Source organism: Ahaetulla prasina, chromosome 2, assembly GCF_028640845.1.
Source record: "Ahaetulla prasina isolate Xishuangbanna chromosome 2, ASM2864084v1, whole genome shotgun sequence".
Classification (NCBI taxonomy): domain Eukaryota; kingdom Metazoa; phylum Chordata; class Lepidosauria; order Squamata; family Colubridae; genus Ahaetulla; species Ahaetulla prasina.
The window spans coordinates 194218111-194236322 of record NC_080540.1 but is presented as its reverse complement, the minus strand read 5'-3'; the positions used below and the strand labels follow the sequence as shown (position 1 = coordinate 194236322).

Sequence of the window (18212 nt, the reverse complement as noted above, 5' to 3'; positions counted from 1 at the left end):
AGGGACCACCTTTGGTGGGAAGGTAACAGCATTCTGTGTGCCTTTGGTGTTGAGTCATGCCAGCCATATGACCATGGAGACGTCTTCGGACAGCGCTGGCTCCTTGGCTTTGAAACGGAGATGAGCACCGCCCCCTAGAATCGGGAATGACTAGCACATATGTTGGAGGGGAACCTTTACCTATACCTTTTAATGTCTATGTCTCTATGGATGGCTGATTTATCAGCGTGCCAGGCTTCTAGAAATTCCCTGGCATTTTTGGACTTCAACCCTGAGCTACAAATATTGTTCTTTATTGATAAATGTATTTGTCTGGAATCCAACCAAGGCAGAAAGCATAAATTGTACTTTGTGGAAATATTACTGATTACTCAGTTGATTAAAAGTTTTCTTCTTGATCAGAGAACAGATGTTCTATTTTAAAAAAAGAACTGTTGCGTCAATTAAAAATTTACAACAGGGAACATTTTTTCATAAACACTTCCTGCTTTAATGCATTTAAGGAAATACTTCCTCTAAGAAGTTACCTAATGTAACATCTATATTTATCACTTAAAAATAAAGTAATTATTTTTTGCAATAGCGTCTCATTGTGAGCAGACTGTTACTTGCACGGTGGACTTAACCTGGTCGCTCTCCCCCACCCAGTACAGAGGCATCCTGTGCGTTTCCAAAATGTTTTTTAGAAGACATCCCGATACTTTAAAATTAGTCACTGCAGCAACTGCAGGGAAAGGGAAGTTTTGCTCCATTTGCAGATGCTATTCAACGAAGAAATGGGCTCAATCAGAAATCACCCATAATTTCTCTAATGCAGACATTTATGAAGAATTAATTAATCAATCTGTAAGAACTCATATAGATTATTTTTAATCAGTTCTGATCAATAGTAATAATAATGCTGACTATTGTTTATTACAATTTATATTTGTTCCATTGCCAGAGTGAGACTGCTATTAGAGTAATGATATTAAAGCTCAAAAAGTGGTCCTTTTTGCTATCTAATCATCATTCAAAAGTTACATCATTGCAGCATTTTTAGAAAGGCATCTTTCATTGTCTTACTGCTTAGACAGTATATCATGGGATTGAATATGGGTGTGACAATGCTGTAGAAAAGAGAGACTATTTTGTCCTGGCCTGGGGAATGGCTGGACTCTGGTCTCATGTACATAAATATAGCGCTGCCATAGAAAAGCACTACAACTGTCATATGGGAACCACATGTAGAGAAAGCTTTGTGCTGTCCTTGTGCAGATTGGATTTTCAAGATGGCTGCTAAGATGCGGATATAAGTCATCAAGATAAAGGAGATGGGAATAAGTAAGGTGAAAACGCACCCCACTGAAGTAACTGTTTGAACCATTTGGGTATCGGTACACGCTAGCTTCAGCAAAGCCGGCATTTCACAGAAGAAATGATCAATCAAATTAGAACCACAGAAGGGCAATTGCCAGGTAAGAACAGTATGGACCACTGGCAATAAAAAACCAGAAGTCCAGCAGATCAGGGCTAATTTCATGCACACTGTCTTGTTCATGAGGAAGACATAATGCAGTGGGTGGCATATTGCTACATACCTATCATATGCCATTACTGCAAGTAAAATGCATTCAGTAATAGCCAATGCCAGGAAAATATGCATCTGTATTGCACAGGCAGCCAATGAGATGGTTTGTCTTGGGCTTTGAAGGTTAGCCAACATCTGTGGTACTGTGCTAGAAGTATAGAAAATGTCTACACAGGCAAGTTGGCCCAGGAAGAAATACATAGGGGTATGGAGTCGCACATCCAGCCAAATGAGCATCAGGATGATTGTGTTGCACACCAGAGTCAGAATGTAGACAACTGAAAAAAGTCCAAGCAAAAAAAGACGGATTTTCAAGCTTCTGGAAAGACCAAGCAGAAGGAATTCAGTTACAGACGTTTGGTTCATTGTGATGCTTGTTTGTTTGTTTGTTTGTTTCATTGGATATATTCATTGGACAAGGACCTGTTTATATATATGAGGAACAAAAAAAAATTGTGCTTATAAATCTTACACAAATATCTTGAGACAATTTCACCAATGCTTCCCATTATGTGGGGGGGGGAACTCTCACTTTCTTATATTCTCAGCATGCATTTCAATGTTTGAAAAGGAAAAGGTGCTTACTATATAGCAGGGGTCTCCAACCTTGGCAACTTTAAGCCTGGTGGACTTCAACTCCCAGAATTCTGGGAGTTGAAGTCCACCAGGCTTAAAGTTGTCAAGGTTGGAGACCCCTGCTATATAAGACACCTGCATGATGGAGATTATGGGAGAATATGCACACTGCAAAGTTTTCCCTTTGCACAAACTGCAGTGATCACAGAGTGTTGGGCAGTATCATACTTCTTCCACCCAAAGATACATTAGGGGGTGACCATTAGAAAAAAAGACCGCGTCTGTGAGATACAGTATGCGACGCCGGTCACAATTTTTAAAGCTTTCACAGGTATATGATACTCTAAAAGTTATAATATTCCGGTAGATAATTGTTTAATGCTTGGGAAATGGTGATAAATCTGGTTAATTAAAATCCCTTGCAGTGAAATAGATTCAGTAACCATGAATTATCACCAGTTCACATAAAAATTAAGACCATTGATCAGTATATGTAATTTTAATGCATATAGTAACTGCATTGTTTCCTCCAGCAGACAACAATATTGGCTTTAAATACTGTACCCCAATTTCATGTATATATGAATGGAATGAGTGTTCAGTTGTAAAAAAAACATAATAAGAACAGATCTGAAAGACAAACTGCCAATGTAATAATACCCTTTCGTAAATCTATGTTGAGACCATGCTTGATACTCTATAAACACATCTGGTCTCTACCAGCAAAAAAACTATATGGTAGAACTAGAAAAGATATCTCCCCTCAAACTCCAAATGGTTAGGGGACAGAACAGTGATTGAGTCTCTTAATCTCAGACTAAAGTTGAGGAAGGGCAAACATGACCGAACATGACCATATCCCATTATAGAAATGGGATAATGAAATTTCTACACTTCTTCTACAATGTTAAAACTCTGTGAAACCAAATGCGAGGGGATTGTACACACACCTAGACTTAAAGTATAGATTTTGGTGCTATCATCAGATAGATGAGAGACAGGCAATCATCATGAATAATTGCTCTTTCTCTGCTTATTAATTCCAACATAATAGCCAATCCTTTTGTCTAAAGATATATCAGCGCAGCGTCATTGTTTAAACATGAAACAAAAGCTTGAATTAGTCTCGTCTAAATATTATTAGTAAGATTTTGATACTCTATAAGGGTTCAGGCACTGATTTATTACTATGGGATATTCCAACTCTATTCTAGCATTCTTGGAAATAAGTAATACCTACCTTAGCAGAACTTTTTGATAATTTATGCCCATCTTCCCTTTGTGGTTCTTCTCCTCTCAGTTTAGTTTTCCACCCATACCTGTCCATTCTACGCTCCCTATACCTCTCCCTATGCTGTCTCCAGACTTCATCCAACTACCAAAATCTCATGTCATGTGTAGCTCAGCCCCTTCTGAAGACTTCTTCCTAGATGTGCCTGAAAGGACCATCATCAGAAAACTACTCTTACTGCAACTTGAAACTATCCCTTCACTTGTAGCCCTGCTATGATCCACAAAGTGTTCCTTAAAAAAGATCAGCAAAAGCTGTGCAAAGCCCATGTCTTTTCCAACTCGTTTATCTGAAGCACAAATATTCCCTCAGAGATCTTGTCTCCTGCTCCCTTGCTACAACGAGCAGGGCTAAAAAATAAATCCCACTTCATTTAGTAGTGAAACAGTGATGTCTAATGCTTGCGAGGTGATAAGGGATACATAACATACGTTCCTGGGAGAATGGAGGAATCCATGAATTGGGACCCAGCCATATCATTATTTAAATCCAAAGATGAAAAGACTGTTGACAAATATGTGCTGGTCCCTTTAGATTCTTGCCTCTCAAAATAATTATTAGACTCATATTTTCAATACTTTATTTTTTAAGAAATAACTAAGTTAGAATTTGTGCTCAATATAAGTTTGAAATCTTTACTGTCCCTGTCAAATAATCCACACCCAAGCACAAAGAAACAATTAATTGTCATATTAGCCTTTTTTTTTACTGACCTTAAGCAATGTGAACATAAGGAAATGTTCCCTCAGTGAAGTAATAAAGTGTTCCAGAATGCTGAGCATGTAGATTTTTCATGGTCAACATTGTAACCTTATTTATTCATTATTTTTACTGAATTTGAGATTCCGAGTGGTTCACAAAGTAAAAGCCACAGAAAAAAATAATAACGTACTACAGTAAAAACAAAGGAGCAAAAAGCTGGCAAACCAGACTACAAGAATTCTATGGCTTCTGTTTATATGGTGTGTGTGTGTGTGTTAATGACAAAATACAATTAAGATTATATTATATTTTTGTAAATATTTTTGACATAGAACAAAAACTGGATATCAACAGCATCTCAAACTATAATTGATCATCAAAGAGACTTTTTCAGAAGTCTCTTACTCAGTTTCTTTTTTCTGTTCAGTACATTGTGTGTTCACATTACATTCAATATATCCACCTTCAAGGAACATTTCCATGTAAAGCGGGGGTTCCCTCTCATATCTCTTCTCTTAGAATTATTCAGTTCTAAAATATACCATCATTAGTATGCACCAGCATTAGTATGGATATGGAGAGAAAACCTAGCACTGTAAGGAAGGATGTATGAATGACACCTGGCTAAGAGGAAACAGAAGTCCGTATTTGTCACTTAGAGAATTCCTTATCTGAGGTTTCACTAAAGAATCTTAATTGATCCCATTTCCTCAGGATAGATACTATGACCTGAACGAGCATTGGTGGAGCAGGAATTCAGCAAATTCACTACAGGTAGTCCTTGAGTCGTATAGTCAAGGCTATGGTTTTCCCAGTTGCAATGTATGGCTGTGAAAGTTGGACGCTAAGAAAGGCTGAGCGCCAAAGAATTGAGGCCTTTGAACTCTGGTGCTGGAGAAGACTCCTGCAAGTCCCTTGGACTGCAAGGCGATCAAACCAGTCAGTCCTAGAGGAGATCAACCCTGACTGCTCTTTAGAAGGCCAGATCCTGAAGATGAAACTCAAATATTTTGGCCATCTAATGAGAAGGAAGGACTCACTGGAGAAGAGCCTAATGCTGGGAACAATTGAAGGCAAAAGAAGACAGGGACGGCAGAGAATGAGGTGGCTGGATGGAGTCAATGAAGCAGTAGGCGTGAGCTTAAATGGATTCCAGAGGATGGTAGAGGACAGGAAAGCCTGGAGGCCTTCCAAAACGGGCCACGTGGGGACTCCTGGGTGGGGCAGGGTGGGGTGGGGCCGGGCCAGCCAGTCATTGGAACTACCAGTTCACCAAGCTGGACGTAAAATTAACATCTGGTTCGCCCGAACTGGTCCAAATCAGCTGACTCCCACTCTGCAACGAATGTAACAGACCCAATTGTAGGAGAAGCTGGAAAGTGCCCCATATTCTGTCCAAAATCATATATCCCACCACAACCAATATCTCCAAGTGCACAGGGTGGAAGAATGAAACAGAATCAACCAATTCCTACAAGGCTCTCTCACATCCTTGGAGTGTTAATATTATTTTATACAGTTTTGCTTTTTAGTCTCAGATGCCCTTTTCGTTTTGAATTGTTATGTTTAGCACTGCATGCTTGTAATTTGTTATATTGCAGTTTCTATTTAAATTCTCTTCACCACCCAGAGCCATATATAAATCTATCTATCTATATCTATATCTATATCTAGATATTGGAAGTGTCTTGGCGATGTTTCGACGAAGTCTCATTTGTCATCTTCAGGCTTCAGCTTCGTGTTTCTGGGAGCAATGTGTGATTGCAGCTGTTTCTTCCTTTTAACTGCTAGTGGGGGTTTGAACTGATTGGGTGGGAGCTTGGCTGTACTCTGATTGGATGGGGGGTGGTTTTGTGCTCTGATTGGATGGGGGTGTGTCCTGTTTGGGTGGGGGTTTGGTTGTGCTCAGATTAGTCTGAGTTGCAGGGGGATTTGAGCTGGTGAGCTGCATTGCTGTTGTTTGGCTTCGTGTTCGTGTTCGTGCTACATCTTCATAGTGGGTGTCAGTCTGCTGCATGTATGGATTGGAGGGGTTTGAAGTGGTTAATGTTGTAGCTGCAGTCTGGCTTCTGGTCCTTGGTCGTGCTTGATGATCAGTGTGGGTTTGGGTCTGCTTTCTGGGTGGATATGTGGTGGTGACATCCTGTGTGGACCTCGTGAGTGTGGGTCTGGTGTCATTCCTCATGTTAGGGACTCATTTGTCAATAAGGGTGGGTTTCCAAATGGCTGGTAGGCGGGAGGTATCATCTCGTTTGTTCATGCTGTGTGGGCGTTTTTCTATTTTGATGGCTTCTCTGATTATTCTGTTGTTAAAGTGTTCAGTTTTGGCAATAGTTCTGGTCTTTTTAAAGACTTTAGACCAGAAGCCAGACCGCAGCTGCATCATTAGCCATTTCAAACCCCTCCAGTTAAAAGGAAGAAACAGCTGCGATCACACATTGCTCCCAGAAGCACGAAGCTGAAGCCTGAAGATGACAAATGAGACTTCATCGAAACGTTGCCAAGACACTTCCAATTTTACACGGGAGAAAACCCGAATAACCAAAGACCCACACACACACACATATATATATATGTGTGTGTGTGTATATATATATGAAAGGAAGTGAGAAGAATTAAGACAGTGTAAGGGGGGAGAGAGAGAGAGAGAGAAAGAGAGAGGAAGGCAGTTGTGGTATTCAGTCGGTTCTATCCGGATCGGGCGAACTGGTAGGGGCGACTGCGGGATGCCCCACCCACCCACACTGATGTCATGATATCCCGTTTTTTCATGTTTTTGAGGCTCTGTGCATGCACAAAAGGCCTTCTGCCTTCTGCATGTGCAAAGATGGTGCGTGAGAGTGATGCAAGCACACACGCACACATTTGTGAACCAGTAGGGAAGGTAAGTGAATACCACCCCTGGAGGGGGGGAAGGGGAGGGAGAGAGGGAGGGGGAGGGAGGGAGAGAGGGAGGGAGAGAGAGAGATTAATGTGATCCTACTTGGAATAGAGGTGACCAACTGATCCATCCTAGGGAATCTTTTTTTTAGAGGAAATAACTCTTCAATACGGCTCAACCTACTGACCTCATAGAGTTAGAGAGTCAGGGATGTCCGTAGTGTTCACTCTCTCTCGCTGTCAACTCTGCTTCAAGTTTGTCTAGGATTTTGCTTATCTCAGGATGACGGCATAAAATTTCTCTCATCAGATATCACTAAAAAGGTGCTACACTGGCCCTATCCATCCACTCATATTTTTGTTCCTTAAAATATAAAGATGAAGACTTATTATTTGGAATATTTCTGATTCTGATCCAATTATTTTGGAAGAAAAATTGTGGAAAAAAATAACAAAATTATGGCAAAATTAGTATTATTTTCAAAAGTAAGATGTATGTATTAATTTATTTTTCAATAAATGTACATGGCAGGAAGAATAGAGCCAACAGCAGTAGACATCATTAAGAGGATTTGCAGTTCCTCTTCCACAAAGATGACTTTTTTTTCCCCACCAATTAACCAAATCACTAGTTTTCAACTATTTTTCTGATCTTCCACAAATTTGGGTCCATCTGTTTATGGCTTTTGAAAAGGATTTTTTTTTATTATTTGAATTTTATATCCCGTCCTTCTCCGAAGACTCAGGGCAGCTTACACTATGTTAGCAATAGTCTTCATTCTATTTGTATATTTATATACAAAGTCAACTTTTTATTGCCCCCAACAATCTGGGTCCTCATGTTACCTACCTTATAAAGGATGTAAGGCTGAGTCAACCTTGGGCCTGGTGGGACTTGAACTTGCAGTAATTGCAAGCAGCTGTGTTAATAACAGACAGACTTAGTCCGTTGAGTCACCAGTGGCCCTGTACCAAATGTACCAAATAACATTTTTGTTTGTAAACTTCTGATATTTAAAGACACTCCAGCCCAGAGCTTCAGCAGAAAATTCTCCCTAAATTTCTCTCTCGCGTGCCAGCTATGCATCACATAGAGGAGCTATCTATTGCCATCTCTCTAATGCTATTTAGCAACTTTTGATGTGCAGTCTCCATGTTTGGCTCTGTTATGATATAAACTTCAGGTTAACTTCAGTCCCCAAATGCTCATTAAAATGCAAGGTTGTCAAAAATGTACTTTGGAAATACATCCCTGAAGTCGCAAGGTTCCCAAAATTGGAAATGTCCCTTGGAAAGTCAGCCAAGGCTCTCTGTAGACCTAGTTTAACATCACTATTCAACTCACCTCTGAAGATTATTTGATCTTAATCGCCATTGGGTGGGACAGATGGTGATAACAGAATACACAGATATGTAATAGGCTCCTTTGGCTTCAGAAATGCCGCACATAGTTGAATCAAATATGTATCGTCGCAATAGCTGGTCTCAGTAGCACATAACCCACAACAGAATCAATTTATCCATTCCTTTTAATCATTACTAACCTGGGTAAGTAAAGAAAAAGCTGCTATTGATTTTTTTTCATAGCTGAAAACTATAGAGGAAGCAATTTTTTTAAACTGCAGATATTTATTGTAATCAAAGATTGACCGGGGTTGATAATTTGAAATTTTGCAATATAAGAAGCCATTACTAAAACTGTACTAAACTAGCATTCCCTTCCCTCTCTGATATTTCCCAGATCTTGGACTACATTTTCCTCCTGACCATGCTGAGTGAGGATGGTGAATCTTATAATTCAACACAACAGAATAGCACTAGGTTTGATTAGTGTGTTGTCACTTGTACATTCAAGTTGTATTTATTTTATGTAGGAAAAATGGTGAGGAGTGGTGGTAATGCTTATACAATGGAACTATTTTAGGTCTGCAACAGATTGGGGAGTATTTCATTCATGCTGGTCCAATGTTGTTTGAAGCTGATGAACAAAGGGCTTTGATTCACAATTTGTTAGTCATTCAAATTTCTGATACTAATGATGACAGCAGTATGAAAATGATGATAGTGATAATAAATATTTTAAATAAGTAAATTAAGTAAGCAAGTAGGTAAACAAATTTCTTAAAGCTAAATCACTCACTATTTTTGCATGTTGTTCCTAAAGATAGATCATGGGGCTCTAATGAAAAGCGAAGTTGCTTTCCAGTGCTGGTGTATTGCGAACTTTGACTAGGAATTCTACAAAATGTGCTCCTACCACATTTCGAGAGCACAAAAATAAGAAATGCTATATTTGATGTTGTGTAGGAATTGCATTCTCCTGATGCCAAGATTGAGTCCTAAATTTCTGCTAGCTTTCATTTGCAAATTTGTCATACCTTATAAGGTATTCTTTCTTATTTATTATTATTTATATTATTTACAATATATAAAATACTACATTTGCATTAAAATATTGCAATATTGGTTATATTGTTATTCTAATTTATTATTATTTATATTATTTACAAAACAGATATCAGATTAAGAGATATCAGATTAAGAGATATCAGATTAAGAGATATCAGATTAAGAGATATCAGATTGCCTTTGAATAATTAGGATGTATTATTTTATGTAGGAAAAATGGTGAGGAGTGGTGGTAATGCTTATACAATGGAACTATTTTAGGTCTGCAACAGATTGGGGAGTATTTCATTCATGCTGGTCCAATGTTGTTTGAAGCTGATGAACAAAGGGCTTTGATTCACAATTTGTTAGTCATTCAAATTTCTGATACTAATGATGACAGCAGTATGAAAATGATGATAGCGATAATAAATATTTTAAATAAGTAAATTAAGTAAGCAAGTAGGTAAACAAATTTCTTAAAGCTAAATCACTCACTATTTTTGCATGTTGTTCCTAAAGATAGATCATGGGGCTCTAATGAAAAGCGAAGTTGCTTTCCAGTGCTGGTGTATTGCGAACTTTGACTAGGAATTCTACAAAATGTGCTCCTACCACATTTCGAGAGCACAAAAATAAGAAATGCTATATTTGATGTTGTGTAGGAATTGCATTCTCCTGATGCCAAGATTGAGTCCTAAATTTCTGCTAGCTTTCATTTGCAAATTTGTCATACCTTATAAGGTATTCTTTCTTATTTATATTATTTACAAAACAGATATCAGATTAAGAGATATCAATGAAATGATTGTATTTTTCATTGCTGTCCTCATTCTTTTGTGTCCCTTCTCCTTTATACTGATCACATATGTCCACATTCTAATAACCATCTTGCAGATTCACTCCACACAAGGCCGACGTAAAGCTTTCTCTACGTGTGCCTCCCACATGACTGTGGTGGCATTGTTTTACGGTAGTGCTATGTTCATGTACATGAGACCTGGCTCAAGCCATTCACCAGACCAGGATAAAATGGTCTCCTTGTTCTATAGCATTGTCACACCCATGTTCAACCCCGTGATTTACAGTCTCAGGAACAAGGAAGTGAAAGGGGCCTTAGTGAAAGTGTTGCAGAGATGCAACATCTGTCATGGGACTTAAAAATTTATTGGCGGTCAGAATGAAATGTTCACCTCAAATGTGGTCTAACTGGAAACGTGTTACACTCAACGTGGTTGATGCTTTGTATTGATAACCTGGAGGCTTATGTCCTCTTAACAACGTAATGGCAGTACAGCAGTGGATATTTAAGATCTTGCTACATTCAAGGCATGGGCGAAGGGAAAAACTGTGTCGTGTCCCACTCCTCCGCTGACGGCCGGGTCAGGGAAATCCGAATCAGGCTTGCCTCTGCAGCTCTGCCCAAAGTCCTAGCAAAGTCCTCAGAGAAGGCAGGAGACCAGTAAGTGACTTCAGCAAGATAAGTTCGACTTTTGCCTGACTCAGAGACTGCCAGAAAGTAGATCCTTTATATAGGCCATGGGGTGTGGCTCCATGACTCAGCACTCATTAAGGCCTGCCTCCCTTCCTCTGTTGCCTCCGCCTATCCAATCTTCTGATGCGAGGATTACTCCAATCAGCTGTTAGAATAAACCTCCTCAGGCTCACATGCTGTGGAGGAGGAGGGTCTAGCTGCTCCGTTTGCCTGGGCATGGAGTCAGGGCTGGGGCAGGGAGATTCTCCTTCTTCTGCAGTTTGTGTGGGCATGGAGCCAGGACTGGGACCGGGAGGCATACATTCCTCAGTGTTCGGGAGCAGGTAAGAAGGCCCCGGCTGCTCTGAGGGCGGGCAAGACACAACAAACTGTAAAGATTTTGCAAGGGGCCTTTTCATTTTTGCACACCAGGTGGGTGAGGCTGGATTTAATTGAAAGTTGTTTGCTTCCTCATCCATAATATTTGTCATATCAGCAATGTTGATTTTTACAAGTTTCGTAATAGAAGTTGGGTTTTTTTACTGAAATATCCATTTAAGCTCTCTGTGCTGAAAAGATTCGCTCCAATTGTTATCAGAGGAATTGTGACTGGGCATGCTCTACTTTCATTTCTGGTCTATCATTTGTTAAATCCCAGTGTTTTTTAAAGTACTGATTGATAAAAATGATTAGGATTTCATAGTGTATATATTAAAAACATTAAAATTAATATGTTCATTTAATTAACCAAGTAACTTTGGGCAAATTGCTCTCAGGCGAGTCTAACACCTTCTGTTTTGTTATGTTGATAAGATGAAATTATTTTTATATATTCCAGCCTAAGGAGAAGTGTGGTAGAACACTGCAATGAATGGCTAAATAAATATTTCCCTGGGGGAAACATTTCTAGATTGTTGTGTGTTTATTTCTCAAAATCATTCAAACTTTTATTTTGCCTTATTATATAGAGGAGACACTTGCAATTCCCGTGTCATAGTAACCCATTGAACTCCTAGCAACTTCAATAGTGATTTTAATAGACTACAATAATAGCAATAATTTCCACCATGGTTTGGATTCAGACTAAGGTACCATCAAGCGCAAACTAGACTCAGATGATTATACCCATCAAGACCAGGTTGTAATCGTGACAGGGTTGTAAGTGGGAACCATGGCAGAAATATGCAAGAACGATTTCCTAGGCAAAGAGGGGAAAACATTCTTTCAATCCTGGGAAACAAGATAATATTTAGAAGCAGCTCAGAAATATTTTCTTGATTCACTGGGGTATATGAAGAAGGGAAGGCGCAGTATAATCAGTCTTGCAGAATTTTGTTATGGCCTATCTATCTCAATAAACTTAGACTTAGAATAACTTTACTGCCACTTTGAATGTACACTAATTGGCATACATTAAAATGAAATTTCATTGCATACCGCTCCCAAAGGGTCTCCACCTCTAATATACACTACATAAACAAAATAAATAAATACAAAATTATGCATATACCCGCATATATTATATGACACAGTCATATAATAACAACACAGTCTAGTTTGCTCACCCCATTTCTAAGAGGTCTGTAAGGGGCGTGCATAAGAGCACAAGCGTGCCTACCATTCCTGTCCTATTGTTTCCTTTCGTTATACATGTACATGGCAAGAGAAACGAATCTTGCCAGTTTACCAGATGGATAGCACAGGGAACAAAGCTGTTACAGAATCTGGTAGTCCTGCTAGAAATACTTCAAAACCTCCTCCCAGAGGGAGCAACAGAAACAGCCTGTGAAGTGGGTGTGTGGGGTCTCTAACAATCCTTTGAGCTAGAACTCAAAGCACATAGGTCTTATAAGTAGTATTAGAAGCACATAGCTCTTACAGCAATAGCAATATATACCACTTCACAGTGGTTTACACTCCTCTCTAAGTGCTTTGCAGAGTCAGGATATTGCCCCCAACAATCTGGGTCCTCATTTTACCAACCTCGGAAGGATGGAAGGCTGAGTCAGCCTTGAGCCTGGTGAGATTCGATCTGCAAAACTGCTGGCAGATTAGCAGAAGTAGCCTGCAGTACTGCACTCTAACCACTGCGCCACTGTGGCTCCTTATAAGCAGTATCCTGAATGACAGGAAGCAAGCTTCCTATAATCTTCTCGGTTGTTCTTACTACTCTCTATATCAGTGGTTCCCAACCTTTTCTTGTTTGAGGCACAACCTTTTCTTGTTTGAGGCACCCTTGGAAAGCCTTTCAAAAGTTCCCGGCACCCTTATAAGGAAATAGATATTTAAAATCTCCGTAGCTCAAAAGTTCCCGGCACCCTCAAAAGATCTCACGGCACCCCTTAGTGCCGCGGCACACTGGTTGGGAACCACTGCTCTATATGGACATTCTCTCTGAAGCATTGCAGCCACCTAACCAAACAGTGATGCAGTTTGTTAAAACACTCTCAATCGTATAATAAATAAAGCTATAATAAGGTATAGCTCTAGGCTTTCTATTGCTTTGTGCCTAAGGTAGGACTAGAATTCCCAGTCTCCCAGATTCTAGTCTGATTCCTTAGCCATTAGGGCAAACTGGTTCTCCAGTTTAACAAAAGCAATTCTCAATTTGATCCAAGGATGAGATGATAGTAGAACAGGGCAACAGTGTTTGATCATTGGGTAAAGGGTGAGCTTTCACACAAGAAGCTGAGTTCTTGAGTATCCAACATATGAATTCATATTTGGCCAATAAAACTCAGGATAGAGAATCTGTTTCAGTGGTGGGTTTTAATTTTTTTTACTACTGGTTCTGTGGGCATGGCTTGATGGGCATGGCATGGCTTGGTGGGCGTTATTTGATGGGCGTGGCAGGGGAAGAATACTGTAAAATCTCCATTCCCACCCTACTCCAGGGGAAGGATCTGTAAAATCCCCATTTCCTCCCGGTAAGGTGGGACTTGGGAGGCAGAGAATAGATGGGGGCAGGGCCGGTCAGAATTTTTATTACCGGTTCTCCAAACTACTCAAAATTTCCGCTACCGGTTCTCCAGAACTGGTCATAACCTGTGGAAACCCACCTCTGATCTGTTTGGATTGCATCCATCTTGATGTTTTCATCAGCTTTAGCAATTTGCACATACTAATTCTGGGATATCAGTTCACTCATTCTGCATATTCTTAGATTATTGTAGGGGAACAGGGATTGCTTGTGGTCATGGACTGGAGTTTGATCCATATGTTGAAGTGTTGTGATCAAAGCATCTTGCCAACGGTAAAGCAAAGTTCTTTTAAAGATAATTCCTTAAAATTCAGATATATCTAGTTCACCAACCTGACAAGCATATTCCTCTAACAATTAGTTTGATTCTGAATCAGGTAATGGAAGTCAAGGAAAGGAATCAGGTGCATCCAGATTCCAAAACTCTGTTGTATTACAAAAGTATACAGTTGCAATCTCCAGCTGAGACACTAAATGCAAGATGACAAACTTCATATTGTCAAACCATGTGTGTGAGCAGTTGTGAGCTATCAACAACACAAATGGATCTCTTATAGGGAACATTAATATGTTCTATAACTTACATGGCATGTGTCCCAAAATTATGTGTGGAACAAGAAATATATGATTCAGGAATATATTATTTAATATTGGTAATTCAATGTCCTGATGGACTTTTACATAGGGGCCTTGAACATGTATCATACGTAGTTTAAAGCTTTCTGCTTTTCTTCCCCCAAAAAGTTGAGCTACTTGAGATAGAAATGAATATCATCTTCAAGAAGCAACTTTTTCCATGATAGGAAATAATTTTCAATGTTCAAAACATGATCCCATGCTTGCTTTGTTTTGTCTGCTGACAGTTACCTATGTGGCCGGCAGTATTGGTGAGGCTTGGAGATGGATGTGGAAAATCAGATGGCAGCTTCTTCCTGATAGTGCAACATTAATTAATGGACCAGGGCAGGGGTGGTATTCACTTACCTTCACTACCAGTTTGCAAATGAGAGCACACGTACCACCTCTGCATATGCGCAGAGCGTCAAAATGGGATGTGATGACATCCGGGCGGATGTGCAGAGTCTCTGCAGCCACTGCTACCGGTTCTCCCAAACCGGACAGAACCGGCTGAATAGCACCACTGGAATAGGGATGAGGCCTTCTTATCCCATCAATCACCTTCAGCAGTGAACGTCCCCCTCAGGGCCCTAGGTCAGCTGACAAAGCCAGGTTCTGATACCCTTCTGGAAAGTCCAAAGAGAGGAGGCAGTTCTTACTTCCAGTGGTAGAATATCCCACAGGGATGGGGCCACAGCGGAAAAGGCTCTTCTCCTTGACCCTGCCTGTTCCTATTCTCTAGCAGACATCTTCCACTGGTACGAGTGGGGCAGGCTTGTCCCTTTGGGAAGAAATGGCTTCATCAGATAACCTGCATTTAGCATTTAGCAAAGTGGATTGTATGAGTTTTCAAAAAATGCAATTGGTCTGGACAGAGTTGCTTGGTGGGTTGCATTGTGGGTACACTATTTTAAAGTATTTATTGTTCTTTCTATTTATTTTTCAAGCCTTGAGATTTCATTTTTTTCCCCAAATTTTCATACATATATTTCATACAGATATATTTTTTCGTAGGTTTTCACAGGTATAGGTATGTAGGTCTTGGCATATTCGGGTCTTCTCCTGTGTAAGGTTGAAAGTATCTTGGTGGCATTTCGACAAGGTCCCATTCGTCATCTTCAGACTGCTGCTTGCGGCTTCGTGCTTGTGCAAGCAAAGCATGGTTGGAGCTGCCGTCTCTCTATAAATACTGGTGGGGAGGTGTGCAGTGCTGGCTTTGTTGCTGTAAGTGGGTTGGTTGGCTGTGTTGTTACATCTTGATTGGTTGATGGAGTTGATGTTTGCAGATTAGTCAGCTGTTTCGTAGCATCCTGTGTGGGTGTGAAAATTGACACTGGACCCAGGATAACACATGATGCCACCACCAATCATCCTCACCAGATTCAAACCCAAACCTATTCCATGGACCATCTAGAAGCCAGACCACTGCGGCATCACCAGCTGCTGCACCCCCCTCTGATCCCCACGCAAAGCAAGCTGACACACCATGAATACATGACAGGACCTCAGACTCGGAGCCAGGCCAAAGCCCGGGATGCTGCATCACAGCCATCTGCTCAGGATGTTACAGCACAGTTGTTGTGACTCCAGCCCCCGAACCTGGCCCCATGCCCAAAAGTGACTCCGAGAGTGAGGGGGAAGGGCTGGTAAGACTTACCTCGGGAGCACCGATTCCTTTGGCCCGGCTCCAGGAGCCAGAACCAGACCAGTCGGAGGATGTAATGAGGCCGTCATCCCCTGACTCCTCCCTTCCCCAGGCTATGCCTTCAGACCCAGCTAATAATAATAATCAAGCTTGGACCGACCCGCGCTTCAGAAGATTAGAGAGGTGGCGTCATCAAAGGGAAGGGTGGGGCAGGAGCCCCACCCCACAGGATATATAAGGAGCTTTGGGACTGCTCTCACTTCACGGGAAGCAAAAGCTAGCTGAACCATTTCTAAAGAGAGCTGAAAGTCTTGCTCCATGAGTCACTTGTTTGAACTTTGGCAGACAGCTGCGATTTCTCTGCCAGGACTGATAAGAGCCGTGAATCCACTGGCTGAAGGCCAGCTCATTGATCCAAAGTGGGGAAGGAGACAGAACAACAGTATTCAGGATGTCACAGAACTAGAGCTCAGGATGTTGCAGCACAGCCCATTACCCAGCCCATGAAACTGGATGTGGTGACATACAAACAACTCGAAGAAGTTTTCCTGGGTGAGTTTCAAAAGTTCCCTCACTTGAAGCAGTGATTTTTTTTCTCCAGAAGCTCTGTCGCTGATCAGGGTTAGTTCTCACAGTCGATCCCGGAAATCATTTGTTTTCTGGATTCGTTTCAGGTCTCCTGGATCTGCAAGCAGATTGCGAAGCCTCAGTGGTTCAGGCTGCAGCTGACTCAGTGGAAGAAATATTTCGGCAGTGGGGCCATCGGATCAAGCCGGGTCTTATTAGGAGTCAACTCCTCTCCAAAGTTATCAGAAGGATCTCCAAGCCCAAGCAATAATAGTTTCACAGTTTACTTTATTGTCATGGCACCTCATACAATGAAATTAAGTGCCATCTTCACTGTATATTATATCTGTAAAAAACCATATAAGAATAAAACGAAAACACACTTCCTTCACATTGTATGCAATTGAATTGAAAACCCCTGATATTGCATTAATCTACTGTATTAATCTCTATTCTATTCTATTCTTAAAAACAATTTCCCCTAGGAGAGGCACATGAATATCGTGCATGCACTTTCAGTACCTGAGGAAAAAACAGTTAGCCATCACTGGTCTAATCTCTTCTTAAATGGATGGAAACTAATCAAGAAGAGAAGCAACCTAGAACTAAGGAGAAACATCCTGACAGTGAGAACAATCAACCAGTGTGACAACTTGCTTTCAGAAGTTGTGGTTGCTCCAACACTGGTAGTTTTTAAGAAGAGATTAGACAACTATTTGTCTGAGATGATGTAGGGTCACCTGCCTGAGCTAGGGGTTGGACTAGAAGACCTCCAAGGTCCCTTCCAACTCTGTTATTCTGAAATAATTGGAGAATTCTACTCAGTTCAAAGTTCACCTGATTAAGACAATAGTGTGACTCATAGAAACAGCAGATAGTTATGTTCAGCAAAGGCATTCAAAATATCCAAGGACAGTATTAGAAGGGTATATCTCTAACAGATGGTGGGATGCTGAACGTAACACGATCTCATGTTCTTGTTTGACTTATCATTTATTTCATGTCTAAAATCTCTTCCATTAATGAAACCATTTTTGTCCAATCCAGAAAACGTCCAGCAAGTGAATGGCAGCTCAAATCTCTGGAGAAACAGCAGACACCTTGATAGGCTATGTGACCCCGTAACAAAGAAGGAATTGTGATGTGCAAAACTGATTGTAGGGAGATCTGATGCCATGAAGGTTGTTCAAAGCTGAAGAAATCAAGAAACTAAAAAATCAAAAAGGTGACGGTGTTTAAAGCCACTAAAGCAAATTCAGCTCTGAAACCAGAAGCTGCATTGAATCACAAAAATCACACACTAAAAAAACAAACTTTATTTCTTTATTCATATAAGTTAAAGGATTGTCCATCTCAGAATGAAAGAGATTCTGGCTGGTCTTCAACAAAACTAAAATGCAGGTAACCCTTGATTTACAACCACAATCAAGGGCAAAATTTAGGTTGCTAAGCTAGATGGTTTTTAAGTGAGTTTTGCCCCATTTTACAACCTTCCTTGCCACTGTTAAGTGAATCCCTAGA

The 18212-nt window shown here is 40.5% G+C and overlaps 1 protein-coding gene across 1 annotated transcript; it reads right to left on the bottom strand.

Moving 5' to 3' along the window:
- Positions 1-1024: 1024 nt before the first annotated feature.
- LOC131191429 (olfactory receptor 2A12-like) lies at positions 1025-1936 on the bottom strand. Its single transcript, XM_058169551.1, has one exon. It carries the CDS (start codon positions 1934-1936, stop codon positions 1025-1027), a length of 912 nt encoding a protein of 303 aa, XP_058025534.1.
- Positions 1937-18212: the final 16276 nt, after the last annotated feature.